This window comes from Mesoplodon densirostris, chromosome 3, assembly GCF_025265405.1.
Source record: "Mesoplodon densirostris isolate mMesDen1 chromosome 3, mMesDen1 primary haplotype, whole genome shotgun sequence".
In the NCBI taxonomy this organism is placed as follows: domain Eukaryota; kingdom Metazoa; phylum Chordata; class Mammalia; order Artiodactyla; family Ziphiidae; genus Mesoplodon; species Mesoplodon densirostris.
Genome location: NC_082663.1, coordinates 141,721,940 through 141,743,352, shown reverse-complemented (window position 1 = coordinate 141,743,352; position 21,413 = coordinate 141,721,940). Strand labels below are relative to the sequence as shown.

General features: G+C 56.4%; 1 protein-coding gene across 11 annotated transcripts in view; it reads right to left on the bottom strand.

Annotated features, from left to right (window-relative positions):
- The window catches only part of CRTC1 (CREB regulated transcription coactivator 1), a 74,136-nt gene that overhangs the window by 22,416 nt on the left and 30,307 nt on the right, over window positions 1–21,413 (bottom strand). For 9 of the 11 annotated variants that reach the window (XM_060093911.1, XM_060093914.1, XM_060093915.1 and 6 more), the window contains exons 2-5: window positions 5,970–6,086; window positions 4,695–4,742; window positions 3,020–3,157; window positions 1,931–1,992 (exon numbers count right to left, since the gene is read on the bottom strand). In XM_060093911.1, the coding sequence (XP_059949894.1) occupies window positions 1,931–1,992; window positions 3,020–3,157; window positions 4,695–4,742; window positions 5,970–6,086 (365 nt within the window). The remainder of the gene's footprint in view (window positions 1–1,930; window positions 1,993–3,019; window positions 3,158–4,694; window positions 4,743–5,969; window positions 6,087–21,413) is intronic. The other 2 variants (XM_060093913.1, XM_060093916.1) reach the window with 1 other exon arrangement.

Here is a 21,413-nt window from a genome sequence, read left to right as displayed (position 1 = left end):
CTGGGACCCACCCGATGGAACAGGGTGGCAGTCATGGGTCATTTTTGTGAGCTGCATACCTTAGCAAAAACCCTGAAGAACCACAACAGTGATTGTGGTTTTCGTCTGCAAAGGCTGCAGCAGAGCTGTCCCTTCATTCCTAACCAGCCCCTGCCCATCCCTGCCCCTTCGATGGCCTTCACGGCTTTAGGGAAAAGGTAGTGCTTTCCTGTTGAAACCCTGAAGAGAGAGGACCTGACAGTCCCACAGTGGCCCAGCCTTGGGAGTATGAACCCATCATGGAGCCCCCTACTGGTGACCAACGGCCAAGGTGGGGTCTTGCTCCAACCAGCCCAGTGTTCCCAGGAGTCTGGGAGAGGCTCCACTCTCTGCCCCAATAACACAATCTGCCCCCACCTGCAGGTGCCTGGAGGGAGGGTCCTCAGAAAAACCCCTCAGCTGCCTAGGAAACCAGGGGTAGCCACGGGGAGCTGGGCAGACAAGCAAAGGGCAGGTCCAGCTGCACAGCCAATTCGGGGAAAGAGCCACACCCCCCCAACGGGGATGTCCCAGACACTGAGAGTGACGTAGAGGAAACTTGGTTCAAGGACAACAGCAGGTTACAGAGGACCGGGCTGTCTCTGACCCTGGGGCCAGCTAAGCTGTGAGGAGCCAGGGGAATCCTGGCTCCCCACCAGCTGTCTGTCCCTGAGCAAGTGTTCTGACCTCTCTGCACGCTTTCTTATGCCTAAAATGGGGAGGATAACAGCACCAACTCCACAGAGCTCTGTGCGTCTTACATCAGTTAATGTATGTGATGGTTGAAATAGGACCTGGTATATGAACACGTGCTTGGTGGGCATTTAATTATGTCTTTTAATTAATTAATTAATTAATTAATTAATTAATTTTTGGCTGCATTGGGTCTTCATTGTTGGGTCTTAGTTGCTGCACGCAGACTTTCTCTAGTTGTGGTGAGCGGGGGCTACTCTTCATTGCGGTGCGTGGGCTTCTCACGGTGGTGGCTTCTCCTGCTGCAGAGCTTGGGCTCTAGGCACGCGGGCTTCAGTAGTTGTGGCACGCGGGCTCAGCAGCTGTGGCTGACAGGCTCTAGAATGCAGGCTCAATAGTTGTGGCTCACGGGCTTAGATGCTCCGCGGCATATAGGATCTTCCCGGACCAGGGATCAAACCCGTGTCCCCTGCATTGGCAGGCAGATTCTCAACCACTGTGCCACCAGGGAAGTCCCTAATTACGGAAGTCCCTAATTGAATGATATATTTTGTGCTGTGTTTTTTTTTTAACAGCTTGCTTACTTTGGGTTTTTGTTTACTCAAGTCACCTACATATGCTTTATTGTGTGTGTGTGCTAAAATAAATATAAAATTTGCCTTTTTAACCATTTTTAAGTATACACTTCTATGTCATTAAGTACATTCACACTGGTGTGCAACTATCACCTGTGTTATTGTAGGTATTTATATTAACTATATTATTGTTGTTATCTTAGATCTTCCTAGATGATGGCATTATGGACTTTTTTTTTCATCTTCTAGATGCATTTATGTATTTTCCTAATCTTCTAGTAATAAATATTTCATACTTTTCCAATCAAATTTTCTTTGGCTTTTCAGGAATGTGGGAAACAATCATAACAGAGCATTAAATAAAGCAAGTGACAACACTGAATATTCACTACAATCCCAACTTTGTTTAAAAAAGAAAAGGAAAAAAAAAGTCATAAATAGAGGGGAAAAAAAAAAATCCCTGGAAGACCCCAAAACTGTGACCTCATTGTTTACAGGGATAGAGCTGATTTCTAGAAACTTCTGGATGCTTCTAAGTTTTGTCATTTTTAAGTGACTGCGTATTGGTTTTCCAAGCACAGCCACGATGAAAGTATAGTTTTGTTTCCAATGAGAGGGCTGGGGGTTGGCTCTGGGTCACTGACCTTCTCCAGCTGGTGTCCGCAGGTGGCGAGAGGTACACGGTGCCATATGGGCAGCTGTCTGCGTGAGTATGAGTTAAGGGGATGGTGCTGTCAGCTGAGGCCCTGCCCTGAGCCCCAAGAACCCTGCGCTGGCCAGCCCGAGTAGCCAGGCTGCTGGGAGCCGGCAAACAGCTGGGGCCTCGGGGCGGGGGCCTTTCCTGCCTGGCTGCGAGCAGCCCCCAGGGTGCAGCCCCATCCACCTAGCACTCAGCACTCACCCCCTGCAAGCGCACGTGCAGGCTGCACCCCTTCCAAGAGGGGCCTCAGCCATGAAACGGGGGCCCGTAGGGGGGGCTGCAGGGAGTCTAGTTCAGCTGACCCCGGTCTTGACTCTTAACTTTGGGCTGACGGGGTGACTCCCAAGGCCTGAGGGCTTGGTCTGGCGCCCAGTTGCTCAGGCTCCCCCAGCCCATGGAAACGAGAACCAGGAAAGAACAGGCTTCTCTGTTCTAGAGAGCCAGGGTTCCCAGGAGCAGCCACTCAGACCGTAGTGGCGGGGGAGACTGGCTGGTTAAGTACCAAGGGGCAGCCAAGTCGGTGGGGCGGGGGGGTATTCCTCACAACCTCTCTGCTTGGCAGAGGTGCAAAGGCAAATTTTGTGTCTTCAGATCAAGCCTCCCTCTGATCTGTCTGTGTCTGGCTCAGATCCCCCTCGGCCCCGCTGCCTTGGCTCCATATGGCCCCCAGAGGGGTCCACCATCATGGCCCTGACATGTGGGTGCCCTGCTCACAGCCTTCCTGGGCCCCACTGCCCAGTCAGGCATCTGAGTGTACCCTCCCAACTCTCATCTCAGGCTGTGTGCTCCAGTGGCCTACTCTGTGTCACTGTTCCCTGTGCTCCCCTAGGCCCTGCCTAGCTAAAGGCTCCTCAGCTTGCACTGCCTCCTCCAGGAAGTCTTCCAGGATTGCCATGCAATGGCACCCCCTCTTGGTGGGGCCCAGTAGCCCTGGAGGACTGGAGCAGCCCTGATTCTATCACAGAGCTGGCAGCAGGCAGGTCCATCAGCTGGATGAAGTGGTCCCCGCCCCCATCCTCTGGGAAAAGGATATCTGCCTTCCATGTTTGTCCACTGAGAGGGGCCGGCGATGTGGGGAGCCAAGGCGGCCACGCTCCCGGTACACTCTGTCCACTAGCCCATGGTGCCGGGTAGTTCGGCTGGTGTCCAGGCCTGAGGACTGGAAGGGTGTCTGGGGGTGGGGAGGGAGAAGAGGAAGAGATGGAAAAAAAGAGAGGAACCCAAACCACGGTTACCAGCTGTGGTCCAAGATCTGACCCCAGCTCTGCCCACAGGATCTCACCTCAGGGTCCCTCTACAACCCCCCTGCCCAGTTCTGGAGACATCCTCGGCTACTCCAGACGGGCTTCCTTTCCTCCTCGGCCCCTGCCCCCAGCCTCCGAGCACTGTAGGGGTGGCGGCGAGCTGGGGTTCCAGGTGCCGGGGCGGCAGGCGTGCAGTGCAGCTGGCATGCACGGGCCAGGCAGAGCGGCGCAAGCTCGGGGCCCGGAGCCGGCCAGGGTGCCAGGGGTGCAGACGGCCCGAGCACCCCCTCCCAGCCTCGCCAGGTGCAGACAGGCCTCCGCCCTCTCTCTCCGGGCCTGGCCGGCCTCCTCTCCCCACCTACGTCATCCCTGGAGGGGCCTGCCAAGAGACAGCCCCAGGGCTTCCAGCCCAGGACGTCAGGGGCCCACCTGGCCAAGTGCTGGCTCCCTGGAGGCTCCTCGTGGAGCCTGGGGCTGGTCCTGATTGAGACTCGGCCCCCACGCACTCTCCCCCACGGCCTTGTCCCAGCACCACCGGCAGCCAAGTGCAGGCACTTTCCAGAGCCCTGGCCCACAGCTTGGCTGGATGGGGCTCCCTTCCAGCACCTGGGGCTGGCATGAGGCCCCCAGTCACGCCCGGCTCCCGCTCCTGGCTCCATGCTCCTGAGGTCCCCAGGAGCCTGCTCTCCACTAGCCCTGGTGCCATGGGCCCCTCACCATCTGACTAGGGTGAGACTGGCAGCCTTAGCTAGCTCTGGATGCAGCTACCAGCCTCCTACCTGGCCATCTGGCCCTCGGGCCCTTCTGTCTTCTCTGGGCAGCCAGGCAAAAAGCAATTTCCTCCGGAAGACTGCCACTGGCTGGCTCACTGCTCTTCTCCACCTGTCCGAAAACCTCGGAGAGCATTCCGGGCTGACTGCTCTCCCTGGCGTCCGGGGACCCCTGGCGTCCAGGGACCCCGTCTTTCTCTGACCCAGCAAGGACGCTGCCAGCTTGGGTCTTTCTGTGCTTCTGCCTCCAAAAGGCTGTGGGCCCGGGAGATAGCAGTGACCGAGGGAGGGTAGGAACTGTCCAGGCACAGACGCCAGAGGACAGGGGCCGTTCATCTCCTCCCAGAGATGCCTGGAAGCCCAGAGGGGAAACCAAGGCGGCTGAAGCAGAGCCAGAGGCACAGAGAAGCTCGGGCCCAGCTCGCCAGGCCGAGTTAGGATCCGCGCACACGCGTGTGTGCATGTGTCACAGGAACGAACCATGCAGCGTTGGCACGCATGCTAGGATCCCCCAGGAAAGGGGTCTCTCGACGCGAACATATGCACTTCCCCAGACAAGGGGGTGCAGAGCGAATCTGCTTCCGTTTGGCAGACGGGACACCTCCCGCTGGGCCACGGGGGCGGCCGCACAGGAATACCCAGCGCCCGCACACGTGCCGGGGATGCCGAGGCCTCAGCCCAGGGGCTCATTTACCAGAGAGACAGGAGCCGCTGCCAGAGCCTCCCCCAGATATCCGCTGGGCTGAAAATGCAAAGAACCAAGACTTTGAGACACTCCTGCCTCGCCTGGCCCCCCAGTGGGAAGCCCAACAGGCCCCCATGCACCCTCGGCCCTCAGGGGCTCTACAGTGGCCTCAGGCAGGGCCAAGCTTGGGGATGCCCAGAGAGACACTGTCCTTGACGGAGGAGGGGATGGGGAAACAGAGGAAGAGGGGAGCCAGGGAGGAGAGGAGAAAACCCAAACTAGAAAGGGCCCTGACAAAGAGGTGAAGCTTTTGGAGCATGTCAAGATCAGCATGACAGCCCCATGCATCTATCTGCTCTGATGTGGAGGCCATCTGAGGAGGGCCATGCTCCAAGAGGCCCTGGGGATTCAGAGCTGAGCCAGCCGGATCCCAAGCCAGCCTGTGGGACCCTGGGCTGGTACCCTGCCACATCCCAGCAGCAGTGTGGGAGGAGTACAAGCTGGGGAATGACTGCGGGGTGGGTGGGGACTGAGATCCCTGTGAGACCGACCCAGCTCCACCTGGCCTGTCAACATGCTAACGGACATGGCTGTTTCTGGGGCTCTGTCCCAGCAACGGGACAAGTGCGTGGCTGTTCGGTGGACCTGTCCCTGCAGAGTCCAGACATCGTGCTGGAGTGGGGGGGCCCAGCTATCAGCCCAGCTCCTGGGCCCACCGTGCCCCCACTTCCACCTGCAGACCAGGGTCGAGGGACATGGCCTGGGAGAAGAGGCCGGCCCTGCACCGGGCAGGCGGTGGACCTTATCTGTTCTTATTTATGATAAGGACGTGCGCGGCAGCTATGCGGCCTGCGGGAGCCGTGCTGTGTGGGTCTCTGCCAGAAAACGTTTGCAGACAAGTGGGGTCAGGCTGAGGGGCCTCCTTCTGAGAATTGCTGGGCTTGCGGATTACTGAAGCGGGACGGAGCCAAGCCCCAGAGGCCCTGAGCAGTTCCCGCTGCCGCACAGCCGGCCAACAGGTGTAGCGGCTGCCGAAACACTCACAGCCAGACCTCGGCCTCTCTGCGGGCTCTGCTGACAGAGGATGGGCAGGGGGGATCCGGGTGAGGCCTGGCCAGGCCATCCCAGGGGAAGGAGTAGGTGGGGGCTGGGTGGGCGGCGGCAATTGTCTGGTGACCCCAGCTGTTCACAGGCTGTCATGCACGCTCTCTTGCTCTGTGGCCAGGGCCCAGACTGCAACACACTCCAGGTGGGAGGTGGTGTGGGAGAGGAATGGGGGCTTACCTGGAAGGGCAGATCCACGGTGCCGCTCCCAATCTGGTTCACGTTGGGCAGGGAACCGCCATAGTACTGGCCACGGCTTGGGCCCAGCTGCAGGTACTGGGACTTTTGGAGCTGGAGCTGCAAGAGAGAAACCAACAGCTATAGCGTAGGGGGAGCGGGGGAGTGGTTCCTGAGCACACCCTGTGGAGCGCCATTCCCGAGGGCCCCAAGTAGTGGAGTCAGTGGCACCAGGCACAGAGGGTGTGGCAACCCCATGACTCAGATTCTCAAAGGAGCCATGATTCTCTCCACCAAAACCAGCAGAATCAGAGACCCGAGACGCCCAGGTGGCCCTCCCCAGGCAGGGAAACTCGCCCTGGGGGTGCTGCCTCCATGAACTTGAGGGGGCGTCGCCAGCTGACTCAGACAATTTGTGATTAAGCAAGAGTATCAAGTGGACCTGGAGCCTGGAGCCTGTGCAGGAGGCCCCTCACCCCCCCGGGGGAACCATTTCTTATCACGCCAAAGGCTGCGTTCCTGGGGTGTGGGCCAGAGGCTGCGAATTTACGCCCGGACACAGGAGAAATTGCCTTTCCACTGGCCTGAATCAGAGAGGCCAGCTCAGAAGTGCAGTGCTGGCTTTCAAAGTGCAGCATGTACAATCCCTCTGACAGCACACACAGGGCGAGAGGGTCTGCCAGACCCCGCCTGAGTTCTAAGGAGTCCTGCCCAAGCCCCCAGGCTCCTTCTGCCTGTCCCGCCAGCCTCACGCATTACAGAGCCTTCATCTGGGGTGGCTGCATCCCTGCACAGTCCTCTGCCCATCACTCGCGTGGGGGATTCATCCTGCTGGGCCAGGCCTCAGAACCAGGAGTCCGGGGCTCCCTGACCAGCCACGGCTGCCTTGGCGCGGGGCTGGGACCTGGCCTTTCCTCGCTGGAGCATCGATTCCACTTTGCCAGGAAGAGCAGATGCTCGTGACCTGGTTGACACCACTGGTGGCCCTAGGCCCTCAGCCAGGTCCCCAAAGCCCGTCCGTCTGCCCAGGCTGGGATGCAGGTGCTGTGACGAAGGGGTGGCAGCTGGGCAGCCGGGGAGAGGTGGGTGTCCGCTCCAGCCGGCTGGGGCGGTTGCTAGGGTCGACGCTGTGTACACAACAAGACCGGCTCACGTTCCCTCACAAACAGCTCCTGGCAGCGCTCCATTTGCTGTCCGCCCACACCACCCGGCTCTCCCACGCCAGTCCCGGCTTCCTGGGGGGCCTCCGACACCGGAGGGGGAAGTGAAGCTCGGGAACTGGCTGCTCGCCCGGCCGAGCACCTCACCCAGGTAAACAGCTGTTTCCTGCGAGCTGCGGTGGAGCCAGGAGGGAGATTGACTTTGCTCCGTTCCTCTGCGGGTGGTTCTCAGGCATCTGTAGGGTCCGGCCCAGGCTCTGTCTCCAATGGCTGGAGACGCTCACCGTGAACACCCCACTGTGTCCCTCCCTGCGGTTGCACGAGATGAAATAGGCTGGCCCCCGATCAGGAGAGGTGGGGAGGCCAAGCAGGATGGGCGATGGGCACGGGTTACCTTGGACCCGAGACCTGCCCCCCACAGCCCCTTCTTGTGTCTGAGCCACGTGGCAGGAAGTCGCCTTACATCCACCTCTCAAGAACCACCTCTAGAGTACCATGTGGCCCTGGGGAGCTACAGCCCCCTTCTGGGCCTCAGTTTCCCCCTGTCTATAGAGTGGGTGGTCCAGGTGAGCGTGTGTGCACAAACGCCAGGTGTGTGATACAGGAAGTGCTTATAACACACGTGCTTCTGTCACAGGCTGAACTGCCAGCTCTGGAAACCGCAGCATCCAGGAAAGTATTCTGCAAAGCTGCCACGTTCCGGGCCAGAGGGAGCCCAGACTGGGGACAGGCTGCTCACGGCTTGTGCGCTGCTGTAACAGCGGCCCTCCGGCGGAGGCTTTCTTTCCTTTGATGGTTCCCAACCCCCATCCACTGTGCTTTGGGAATGTCAGGCTTTGTGGTGCGGCCTCTGGAGTGGACACAGTACGGGGCTCCACTCGTCCTTTGGGGGACCCCTGTGCTCACCCTCAGTTGTATGTGGGGCTGTGCAGGAGAGTTGACCTGGCCCAGGGCAGTTTGACCTTTGCCCCCAGCTCCTGGGAAGTGAAAGCCCTGCCTGATAGAGTGTCTCTGTTTGCCTAGGTCCTCGGGCCACGCTGGGTATCTATGCCAACAGCGTGACTGCGGGTGGAGGTCTCAGGCCAATGCAATACCAGCTCACCCTCTGCAGCAGCTGGAGACCGCAGTCAGCAGAGTCTGCGCGGCGAACCCCAAGAAAAACCCTGGACACCAAGGCTTGGGGCACATCCCTGGTTGACAATCCCCATGTATGTCATCACACACCGGTGCTGGGAGAAGCAAGCACTGTCCATGTGATTCCACGGGAAGGGACAACCTGCAGCCCTGTGTTTGGAAGTCTCCCGGCCGCCGCCCCACGCCAACTGTGATCTGTGTCCTTTCACCATAATAGATCGTGACCGTGTGATGGTTTCCAGTGACTTCTGAGTCCTTACAGTGCACTGCCGAGTTGAATGTAGTCTTGGGAACCCTCAAATTCTGCAGCTGGTGTCAGCTGTGAAGGTGGTCTTAGGGACCCCCTTGACTTTTGCAGGGGCTGACTGCCATCCCAGGCCTGGCCAGGAAACCCCAAGAGTAAGGTCCTGGGGTGAGGAGGTGCCAGCCTGGGCTCCACCCATGGACCTGATGCCTCAGAGGGTCCACAAGGAGGACAGCAGAGTGACACCACCAGTGAGGGTCTTACAAGCTGCCTGACGTTGAAGTTCATGCCTCTTCCCGCTGTCAAGCCACAGTCCCTCGTGCATCCCTCCACCCAGCGGTCCTCACTCTGTACCCCCTCGATGGCACTTCCTACCCTACCCTACCCCCAACCTCGCCATAAACCTGGCATCCAAGCCAGGGTCTAACACTCAGCAGCACCTGCTTGTGGAACAAAGAAACACAGAACACACGAGTGAATGGATGAATCAATGAATGAACACCCCTGTTCCCGCTCTCAGGAGCTGACTTTCACCAGCCAGGTGACAGTCCCATTTGGAGGCCATATAAGAACTTTTCAGGACACCAGCATAACTCCTGATGCCCTCAGGAGGCTTGGGCCGCCCCTTCCCCTCACCCCATCCTCATGGGTTTTGGCAGAGGCAGGCGCAGACAGGTCAGTGAAGCCTGGACAAGGCCCACCGGCTCAAAGGAGCTGTGACTCCCAGGCTCCCCCTTGCTTTTGGCCTGTGGGTCAGACAGCCTGGGGTCCAAGTCCAGGCTCCCCGACTGTGAGAGTGGACCCCACTCCAGATGCTGAGGGCAGGCAGATGCCCCATCACCCACGCTTTCACTGTGGCCTCCTTGCCCTCTGTTCTCCCCACTCTTCATTTCCTCTGGCCACCTGACCCCAAAGCACCCCGAGTTTGTGACGCCCCCCCAGGGCCTCAGCCTGTGACAGCTCTCCCTCCACACCTACCCTGGGGGGGCCTCTCTGACACCCCACCCAAGCAGGCCCCCCCAAGCCACCTTCACACTGGCCTCTGGCTTTGTTGTTGTTGTTTTTAATCAAGTTTTCGGTTCACAGAAAAACTGCAAAGATGGCACAGGGAGTTCCGGAATCACCCTGCCCAGCTTCCCCTAAAGCTACCCTCTTCCTTTACTGGGTCAAAAGGGAGAAAAATGACAGCACCACTGACTGACCCAGGCCTTTTCCATATGGCCCTTGGTTTGTCTAGCCACGTTTGCCCCATCCAAAATGCCTGGCCCATGAACCCTGTCCACCATCCCCATCCTGTACCCACCAGGTGGCGGGCTCCCGAGATTCACGGTCTACTGGTCACAATGTGTCTGGTGCCAGCACTGCATGGGGCCACGTCAGACCCCCAGGAAGTGCTGCTGCATGTCTGGCCTTGCCTCCCACCAGCATCCTACAGCCCCAGGTCTTTCCAGAACAGTCCAGTTCGTGTCTCTCAAATCCTCTTGCTCTCAGATGTGAACCAACCAACCAACGACGTGGTGCCACACCCTAGGGGTCAGAGGTGTTTCAGGGTTGAGGCCGATGGGGACACGACAGATGACCAGGAAGCACAGCACAGACCTTAGGCACCCTCTGAGCCACTCTCCCACCCCAAGTGTTGCAGACGGCACCCCTGAGCCCCCGCCATGGGCCACAGAGCTCTTTTCAAGTCTCAGTACATTTAAGCATCACAACTGCCCTGTCTCAAGCGTCCTGAGGTGACCAAAACAAATTACCAGACTCGGTGGCTTATAACAACAGGAATTCCCTCCCTCACAGTTCAAGAGGTGGAAGTCCAAAATCAAGGTGTGGACAGGGTTGGTTCTTTCCAGAGGCTCTGAGGGATGATCCGTCCCAGGCCCCTCCCGGCTTTGGTGGGGGGTGTGGCTAGGGGCTCCAGGCATCCCTGGCTGACAGCTGCCTCACTCAGATCTCCGCCTCTGTCTCTACATGGCCTTCCCCTCTGTGTCTGTGTCTCAAATCCCCCTCTCCTTCCTCTTAGAATAATACCTGTCATTGGATTCAGAGCCCATCCTAATTTAGCATTAATCTCATCTTGGGACCCTTAATTACACCTGCAAAGACCCTCCTGCCAAGTAAGGTCACATTCCCAGGTTCCAGGGGTGAGCACGTGGACATATCTTTTTTTGGGGGTGGGGGGCGTCATGAGGCATGGGGGATCTTGGTTCCCCGACCAGGGATCGAACCTGTGGCCCCTGCAGTGGAAGTGCAAAGTCTTAACCACTGGATCACCAGGGAAGTCCCCAGGACACATCTTTTGAGGGGACACAATTCAACCTAAGACAGGCCCTTTGGGAGTTCCCTGGTGGCCTAGTGGTTAGGATTCCAGGCTTTCACTGCAGTGGCCCAGGTTCAATCCCTGGTCGGGGAAGATCCCACAAGCCATGCAGCGAGGCCAAAAAAAAAAAAAAAAAAAAGAAAAGAAAAAAAATAGTAGTAAGACAGGCCCTTTGAGGAGGTTACCAGCACACTCCACTTTCCAGATGGGAAAACTGAGACTCAGCAGGCAAGGGAATTGCCCAGGGCCATTGAGCTCAGAAGTGGCCAAGTGGGGCATAGACTCCACTCCTGGAATCTGACTCTCACGTAACCCTGTGGACCAGCGGGTGGCTGGGACCGCAGAGTGTCACAGAGGCCACATCACATCACAGATCAGAGCACGCCAGCTCTTCTGGGAGCTTATAGTCAGAGCATCAACCCAACCCTTTCGGCTCTGTCAATGGGGACCCAGCACAAGTCTCACTATAAAAAGCCACTTTAGGTCCTGCTTTCGCCCTGGGCCCCTCATTTCCACACAGGGTTCCCCTGCCCCAGCCCCTGACACAGCCTGAGTGAGGACCGGCCCTCCCACCCCCATACAAAGTCCTTCTCCCCCACCCGACCCCCACTCCCCCTACAGAACCGTGTATAAATGGGTGGCTTCTCCAGCCTCTCCCAACCCCCTTGCTGACAGGACCCCACAGGGACAGAGTTGCCCAGCACAGCGTACATCCCCAGTGTGTGTCCACATCCCTACTGGGCACACCCCGCCCCGATCCTGGCAGCATCCAAGGGGCTGGGAGGAGTGGGGGCCACAAGGCCAGGGAAGAATGGGGGCCCATGGCCCTGGGAAGGCATAGCATGGCAGATGCAGTCACTTCTCCAGGGCAGCCCCCATCCTCTGGGACCCCCACAGGATACAGCAAATTCCCATCTGCCAACCCCTCCCAGGCCTCGCCGTCTAGAAGGAGCTGGCCTCGGTCAGGCCCATCAGCAACCACCATGGCAACTGGCCAAGCTTCTAATGAAATTAAGGGGAGGAGCTGAAGGCTGAGCTCTGTCCTGCAAAGCCAGGGCAGGCATGGGGGCTGCAGCAGAGCACCAGAGAGGAGCTGTGAGCTCTCAGCAGACCTGTTTCCCCCTCTCACCACGAAGGCCTGCACTATCTGGCCCTCTGCTCTCCCCCAAACACTGTGCTCTACCAGCTGAGGTAACTGCCTCAGGGCCTTTGCACTGGCCCTCCCTCCTCCAGAAGGCTCTTCCCACTGGGCCAGCCCAACACTGTGCACCTCTCCCCCATGGGGTCACCTCCTTCCATGGCTCACTATCCGAAACCACCTGACCAAGGTCTATCTCCTCCCATTAGACTGTCAGCCCTGCAAGGATCCTGGCACAATGGAGTAGCTTGGCACTCACATGGGGACTGAGAGACCAGATAACAGATGAACATGTGAATGCAGGAACAACTAACTGTTTGATGTGCTCAGAATCCCAGGCAGGGACAATGTTTCTCCTGCACCCACATGGGACAGCCCACCCCCCGACTCTGGGGAAAATGAGGCCCAAGGAAGAACAGACAGTTTCGCAAGTACACAGTCAAAGAGCCACTCGTGAGAGGGAGGTGGATAGCAAATCCTATCTCAAGTGCAGGATCCTTCTGGGACCTGAGTGCTGAGCAGGACCCCAGGGGATTCGCACACCCTGGCCTGAGCACTGCCCCTCAGGGATCCCCTAGGTGGAGTCCTCAGGAGGCTGCCAACAGCAGAGGGGTCACCTTTGGGGGTTATTCCCTGGGAGGGAGAGACCAGGGCTTCATCAGGTTCTCCAAGTATTCCAGCAGCAGTAGGGGCCTGTGGAGGGAGCCCCGGAGAGCCCCTGAAAGGGTCTGATTCTGAGTCACGTGGAGCTGCCAGTGCATTTTCTGGGGCCAGCAGTCCCTGAGAGGTGTGTGCACCCCAGTTAGTCTGGCTGTGTCCCTCCAGGTTCCTTCCAAGGCCTGGCCCCAAGTGCCTGCCTGGTCTTAGCTCACGCACCAGACGTGAGTTTGGGGAGGAGAGACAGCCCCTCCCGGGCTCCATTCACAACATCTGTGGGTTGTGCCGTCTCTCCCCACACCTCTCCTGCCCGCTCTGGAAAGGACTGGAAACCTGGGGCTCTGGGGGAGACGGCTGTGCCTGCACAGCTACCCAACCAGGAAGGCCCGGAACCACTCTTCTCCCTTCTTAAACATTTTTTTTTCTTTGTTATCAAAATAAAAGTCACACAACATAAAATGAACCCTTTGAAATTGTACAATTCAGTACCATCTAGTACATTCACAGTGTCGTGGAACCATCACGTCTAGCTAGGTCCAGAACATTCCCATCACCCCAAGAGAGACCCAGCGCTCATTAGCAGTTGCTCCGCATCCCCCCACCCAGAGCCCCGGCAACCACTAATCTGCTTTCTGTGTCTATGGATTTGCCTGTTCTTGATATTTCATATAAATAGGATCACACGCTATCTGTCCCTCTGTCTCTGGCGTCTCTCAGCATGGTGTTTTTAGAGTTCCTCCACATGGCAGCACGTGTCAGAGCTTCATTCCTTTTTATGTCTGAGTAATATTCCACCGCATGGATGGACCACATTTTGTCCATATTCATCTATTAACGCACGTGTGTTGTCCCACCTTTTGGTGACTGTGACTAGTGCTGCCATGGATGTGCATGTAGAAGTATCTGAGTCCCTGTTTTCAAATCTCTCAGGTATGCACCTCCAAGGAGAACTGCTGGATCATATGGTAACTCCATATTTCTCTTGTTGAGGAACTGTCAGACTGTTTCCCACAGCTACTGCACCATTTTCTATTCCCACCAGCAGGGCACGAGGGTCCCAATTTCCCCACATCCTCATCAACACTTGTTAGTGTCTGTTGCTTTGATAGTAGCCATCCTGATGGGTGGGAGGTGGTCTCTCATTTCGGTTCTGATTTTCATTTCCCTGATGACTAGTGATGTTGAGCATCTTCTCATGTGCTTATCGGTCACTGTACATCTTCTTTGGAGAAAGGTCTATTCAAGTCCTTTGCCTTTTAAAAAAATTGGGTTGTATGTCTTTTTCTTGTTGACTTATAAGAGTTCTTTATATATTCTGGATCTTAATCCCTTATCAGCTATATGGTTTGCAAATATTTCATTTTCTTGACAGTCTTTTGATGCATCAAAGTTTTTAATGCTCATATGCTCCAATTAATCTTTTTTTTTTTTTTTTTTGCTTGTGCTTTTAGTGTCACATCTAAAACTCCATCACCCAACCCAAGTCCAGGAAGATTTACACCTATGCTTCCTTCTAGGAATTTTATAGCTTGAGCTCTTACATTTCGGCTTTTGGTACATTTTTAATTCACTGTTGTTGGAAATTCCCTGGTGGTCCAGTGGTTAGGACTCTGTGCTTTCATTGCCAAGGGCCCGGGTTCAATCCCTGGTCGGGGAACTAAGATCCTGCAAGCCGTGCGGTACGGCCAAAAATAGTAATAATTCACTGTTCTTAACTTTGTTGCTGTCCCAGTCCCACCTCACCATGGGCCCCCACGCCAACTGACAGCTCCACAGTGAGGAGAACCAGGCTGCCCCCACGAAGTGTGCCCGGTACACTGGAGTTTCTCATTACACGTCTACCGAGCACGGGAAGGAATAATGAATGAACCCGGGAATGAATGAAAGCATCACAGGCATGTGGCCGAGCGTGGATTCCAGGCTGAGTCACCCCGGCCCCCGGCCCCCTGGCCGACTGAGACACTCCCCAGCTGCCTCCTCACTCGTTCCCAAAGTGTAAATACAGAATCAGATACACAAACACCGAGTGCGCCTCGGAATGCCTTTAATCAGGCTCTGCTGCCGCTGCCAAATCCCCATCCCTGGCTGAATCAGAGGGTCCGCTCTGAGCATGTTTTGTTTCCCTCGTTGGTGGCAGTTGTTGAGCACAGACGGTCGGGCTGGGATGTAGGAAGGGTCCCTTGGGGTCTGAGTGCAGCACAGCTAGCTCCTGGGGGGCCTCTCTCCCCTGCCCGCCAGCCAGGCACCCACTCTGGGTGGGGCCTTGAAGCAGCCCTGAGATGGGGAGACATGGCTTCACCTCCGTTTTACAAGGGGGGAAACTGAGGCCCGGGGGGAATGACTGGCTCGCCCTGAGGTCACCTGGGAAACAGGACGGGGCCTTGGTTACAATCCAGGCTCTTTTCCTGGCAAACCTCAATTTCCCGGTGGCCCACGAGGCCCTCCCTTGCCTCCTGCCTCTGGGCCCTTGCACCCACCTCACCCTTTTCTGGAACCTTCCATGGAGCTCCTTCTCATCCTTTGGGTTTCAGCTCGAACATGACAAGAAGCCTACCCTGACCCCTTACTTCCAAAATAATCCTCTGTATTAACTCGGGCCACTGTAACAAAATACCACAGACTGGGTGGCTTAAGCAGCAGATGTGTACTTCTCAGAGTTTCAGAGGCTGGAGTCTGAGATCAGGGTGCCGGCACAGCCTCTGGTGAGAGCCCTGTTGTTGGCCTGCAGAATGCTGCCTTTTCCCAGTGTCCTCACGTGGCCTTTCCTTGGGGTGTGTTCAGCGAGAAGTCTCTCTCCCTCTTATAAGGACACCTGTCCTATCGGATCAGGAACCCTCCCTTATGACCTCAGTTCACCTCAATCACCTCTTGCACGCCCCATCTCCACATAGGGTCACACTGGAGGCTAGGGCTTCCACACAGGAAACTGCGGAACACAGTTCGGTCCGCAACACCCTCTCACGGATAAGCTGCCGGCCTGTGTCTGTCTGGTGGGCCAACGGGCCCTGACAGCTGGGGCCCTGCTTGCTTGGCCTCCGTAGGTGCCTCAGGGACCAGCTCCCATCCCGAGGAAGCAACCATCGACAGCTGTATCTGTTGTTGTGTTTTGTTAATATTTATTTATTTATGTGGCTGCGTCGGGTCTTAGTCACAGCGCATAGGCTCTTCATTGAGGTACACAGGCTTCTCTCTAGTTGTGGCGCTCCAGAGCACACGGGTTCAGTAGTTGTGGTTTGCAGGCTTAGTTGCCCCGTATGGCATGTGGGATCTTAGTTCCCTGACCAGGGATCGAACCCACACCCCCTGCAGTGGAAGCACGGAGTCCTAACCACTGGACCACCAGGGAATTCCCAACAGCTGTATCTGGAATTGGGAAGCCCAGACCGCCCCACACCCTGAGTCCTCTGTGAACACCCACAGCTAGCCAGGCCCAGGTGAAGCCCAGGGACCCCAGGACTCTCCCAGCAGGAGCCCCCAAGGTGCAGGGTGGGGTGGCCTGTGAGGAAGGCTCTTCTCTGGACCTGTCCCGGGAGTCAGTGAGGCAGAGGTGACAAGTGGTGCGTGCTGCTCCGGGGCTGCTGAAGACAGAGATGTGATGGGTGGACAATCACGGCTGGCGTTTCCAGAATCAGTGGCCCAAATGCAAAGTCATGTGCCTGTTCACCAGGGTCACAGGTGGGGGGCCGGGTGGGGGCACGTGCAAGGCAGCACAGAGGAGCAGGAACAGCCCAGGGTGAATCAGCTCAGCCACTATACAGGGGCTGCACCTCAGGATATGACCTTGTTTGAAAATAGTTTTTGCAGCTGTGATGAGTTCAGGCTCTTGAGATGAGGTCATCCTGGATTTCGGGAGATCCCTAAATCCAACGACTAGTGCTCTTCGAAGAAGTGAACACAGACAGACAGGGAGAAGGCCGTGTGAAGGTGAAGGCAGAGATCGGAGGATGCAGCTACAGCCAAGGGTTACAAGGAGCCACCAGAGCCGGGAGAGGGGCCTGGGACAGACTCCCCCTGAGAGGCCACAGATGGATCCAACCCTGCACACACCCTGATCTGGGACTTCTCGTCTCCAGAACTATGAGGGAGTAGATTTCCGGGGGGGGTTTTCTCTTTTTTTCTGTTTGTTTTTGTTTTGAATCTGTTTGGTATTTTTTGATCCTTGTATTGTTATTAAATTCTTTTTTTTTCCAAAATAACTTTGTTATTGAAGTAAAGTTGATTTACAATGTTGTGTTAGTTTCAGGTGTATAGCAAAGTGATTCAGTTACACAAATATACATACAGCTGTTCTTTTTCAGATTCTTTTCCATTGTAGGTTATTACAAGATACTGAATATAGTTCCCTGTGCTGTATAGTAGGTCCTTGTTGTTTATTTTATTTTTTTATTTTTTATTTTTTGGCTGAGTTGGGTCTTCGTTGCTGTGCATGGGCTTTCTCTAGTTGCGGCGAGCGGGGGCTACTCTTCATCCAGGTGTGCTGGCTTCTCATTGCGGTGGCCTCTGCGGAGCACGGGCTCTAGGTGCGCAGGCTTCAGTAGTTGCGGCACGTGGGCTCAGCAGTTGTGGCTCACGGGCTCAGCAGTTGTGGCTCACGGGCTCTAGAGCGCAGGCTCAGTAGTTGTGGCACACGGGCTTAGTTGCTCTGCGACATGTGGGATCTTCCTGGACCAGGGCTCAAACCTGTGTCCCCTGCATTGGCAGGTGGATTCTTAACCACTGCGCCACCAGGGAAGTCGCTGTTTATCTATTTTATATATAGTAGTGTGTATCTGTTAATCCCAAACTCCTAATTTATCCCTCCCCCTCCCCTCTGGTAACCAGAAGTTTGTTTTCTATATCTGTGAGTCTATTTCTGCTTTGTAAATTCATTTGTATTATTTTTTTAGACTCCACATATAAGTGATGTCATATGGTATTTATCTTTCTCTGGCTTACTTCACTTAGTATGATAATCTCTAGGTCCATCCACATTGCTGCAAATGGCATTACTTCATTCTTTTCTATGGCTGAGTAGTATTCCATTGTATAAATATACCACATCTTCTTAATCCAATCATCTGTTAATGGGCACATGGGTTGCTTCCGTATCTTGGCTATTGTAAATAGTGCTGCTTCGAACATTGGGGTGCATGTATCTTTTCAAATTAGCGTTTTCATCTTTTCTGGATATATGCCCAGGAGAGACTTTTGTTGTTTTAAGCCTCCCAGCTTAAGATACTTTGCTACAGGAGCCCTAGGAAGCTAACTCTGGGGGCCCAGAGAGGAGGCAGGGCCACTCAGAGCCAAGCTTGGGGGAGGTGGGGGCCCTGAGAATGGATGATCGGAGAAGGTCGATGATGGGGACCCTCAAGGTGATACTCCAGGGTGAAGAAGTAAGGGTCTAGGGAGAGGGCAGATTAGGGGCAGAAGTGGAAGCCCAGGAAGAGAGGGAAGACAAGGTCAGGCCAGCTCTGATGGGCAGTTACTGCAGAGTGGTGGGGAGGGAAGCACAGGTGCCCAGTCCGTGACAGCACAGGGAGGCAGTGAACGCCCAGCTGGAGACCCAGGGGCTGGTGACACCATAGTGGACTCACCAGGCAGGGTGGTCTCGGCACCCTGGGAGCTGCAGAAGGGCCCCCCAAGACACGCCCCTGGAAGGTCCTCAAGGCACCCTTCCCCAACACTATGCCAATCCCACCCCAAGGTTCTGGGGGCTGCACTAGGTGGGACAACAGGGACACGGGGTCTTACTGGGCACAAAGCTCCGCCGGAGCTGCACACCTCCCTCTGGCCTGCACCTGGGCACCGCATCCCAGCAGGCTGGGGTGGGATCAAGTGAGCAGGGGCCTCAGCAACGTGACTGCCCCCAACCCCTTCACCACATACTGACTGCAGGGACACAGCCCGTCACCGTCAGGTTCAGAGGGTGGGAGTCAGCGGGGAGGGTGTGTGCAGCAGGCCAGGAGGGCCCAGTGTTTGCTCTCCTACCCCTGCCCTACACAAGCCCTGACAGGTCCTAGAGAGGTGTGAGGGGCCCCAAGTGGGAAGCAGGGGAGCCATGCTTTGCAAGCCCAAAGGCAAAGCCCAGTGCTGCCAGCAGGGCCAACTGGAGATGCTGCTCCCCTGTTCCACAGCCTGGCGTCCATGGGAGAGGAGGCCGACTGCCCCACAGGCACAGGATGACCCGCACACAAGCGCCAGCCCTGACCCCATCTGTCTGGGCAGCAGGTCCCCACAGCGTGGCTGAGCCTCCCCCAAGGCACGTGGCCGAGCCTCGCACACTGTGAGGCCCCTTCCAAATAGCCAAACGCACCTGGTTTCACCTGTGACCTCAGGAAGCTCTCCCGGCCTCCAGGGGGGCTACTCAGCCTGGGCCCAGCAGGAGGCTCCGGGGGGAGGCCCCAGGGCTGGGGGGCTCGAGGCCAGAGGGGCTTCCAAGAGTGAGGCCAACAGAATAATCAAGTGAACTTCGAAAGCAGATCAGGCTTGAAGAAGTTACTTGGAGCTGCCCATTTCTACTATTACTGTGTTCTAACGTTACTTGATTTCTGGAGCTGATAAGATCTAGATCTCTGATATGTTTAAGTCCAAACCCCTTAGACGCTGCAGTTCTTTCCCAGTTTTGCTTACCCACAATTCATTCTGTGTAGCTAGTTAAGCTGGAGAAGCCTGGGAATAATGTTTGGAACCAGGTTAATAAAGTTCCTTGCCTAGTAACAAAAAAAAAAAAAGGAAAGAAAAGAAAAGAAAAGAGTGGGGTGGTGGTTCAGGACAGTGCACACTCCCGACCCCTGGCAGCCTCGTCACATGGAGAGGCACGGCGGGAAGGGTGCTTCTGTGGGAGCAGGAACCCTGACCCCAGGGCCCTCGATGTCCACCCCCCACTCTGGGGCACTATACAAGTTTCCTGGGGCTGCCGTAACAAATGATCACAAACTGCATGGTTTAAAAAACAGGAATTTATTCCCTCACCGTTCTGGAAACCAGAAGTCTGAAATCAAGGTGTGAGCGGGGTTGGACCCTTCGGGAGGCTCTGAGGGAGAATCTGTCCCAGGCCTCTCTCCTGACTGCAGGTGGCTTTTGGCAGTCCATGGTGTTCCTGGGCTTGTAGATGTGTCACCCCGATCTCTATCTCTGTCTTCACATGGCCTTCTCCCTATGTGACTCTGTTGTGTTCTTGTAAGGACCCCAGGCACTGGATTCAGGGCCCACCCTATTCCAGGATGACCTCACGGTGACTTGATGAGATCTGCAAAGACCCTACTTCCAAATAAGGTCCTATTCGCAGGTTCTGGTTAAACATGAACTTGGGGGAGGGGGGACACTCTTCAACCCATCAGAGTCACCCAATCCTGTGTCCCCTCGAGTCCCACACTAAGAACCATCCCATAATGGCAACACCTGAAAGCTCAAGCCCCAACCCTGCCTGCAGCCCCTGGGGCCCCCAGGCCGTGCTCTCTCCTTCATTTCCTCCTCTGTCACCCAGGGGCTGAGGGGTGAAGCCAGGTCGGCACACAGACCCGCCCAGCACACGTCAGCTACAGAGGAAATGACCCAGACCCTGAGAGGCAGGTGGCCGGCAGCGTCTGCAGAGCCATTTGGCTGCATCCATTGGGAGCCTGAACGATGTTCCTGCCCTATGACCTGTAATCCCACTTCTGGGAAGCTCTCTTGAGGAAGAGGGTCCAAAAGGCAGATTTATGCACAAGGATGTTCCTGCAGCGTCGCAGAGCTGCAGAGAGAGGAGCCCGAGCCGCATGGCAGGATCCTCCAGAGAAGAGCAGGGGACACACGCCCGCCCCCAGGGCTGGAGGTGGATGATGGGGAACCCACCTTCTGTTGCAATTTCTGGACCATCTCTGTGGTTGGTCCGTGCAGGCGCAGACTGACCTGGGAGAAGGCTGGGCTATCCCCTTTCCAGGGACATCCCCAAGTGGGAACAGGAGCTGGAGTGTGCAGGCTGCAGGGTGGCCGGCAGCCCCAGAAATGCCCCATGGGACACGGGAGGAACTCCAGGTCAAAGGAAGGGTCACGGCAAACCGCATAACCAGGGTGACTGGGGCGACCTGGGCTTGAAGCGGGGACCCAACACTCCACATTCGTCCTCCACAGGCCAGAGACTGACGTGAACCCCAAACCAGGCCAACACAATGATCCTGACAGTGAGGGAGGGGGGGCTCCCTTGGAGGCCATGGGGAGAGACGCCCCAGCTGCATGGAGCAGGGGAAGGGGAGGCTGCTTGAGGTGCAGAGGCCCCGCAGAGGTCAGAGGTCAGAGAGGAGGCTTCCCCCACTCAGGCCAAGGGGCTTGGGGAGTGGTGGGAGCGTGATCTCACATGCAGACAGTGAGTCACAGACGTCCACCCAGTGTACCTGGGGGATGCGGAGAGGCATCCCCAGCTCCGGGCAGGCCCACCAAAAGGGCATGGGAGGTAGAAGGGACAGAGCAGGCGTGCTGGGGTGACACAAGGCAGGGCTGGGTGGGCGACAGGGTCAGAAGCCCCTAACTGACAAGGGCAATGAAGATGGTGACAGCAAGACCTAAACGGCACCTTCCCACATCCCACCAGGTGCTGACCAAGCACCTGATGTGGGTCAGCTCAGGCACATGCAGTGGGTTCACTTATGTCCCTAAAAACTTAAGTCCACATCCTCACCCCAGAAACCTGTGACTTTGACCTTATTTGGAAAGAGGGTCTTTACAGGTGTAATTAAGGAAAGTATCTTGGGATGGAGAAATCTTCCTGCGTTATCCAGGTGGGCCCTAAATCCAATGACAAGTGTCCTTATAAGAGACAGAAGAGGAGACACACACAGGG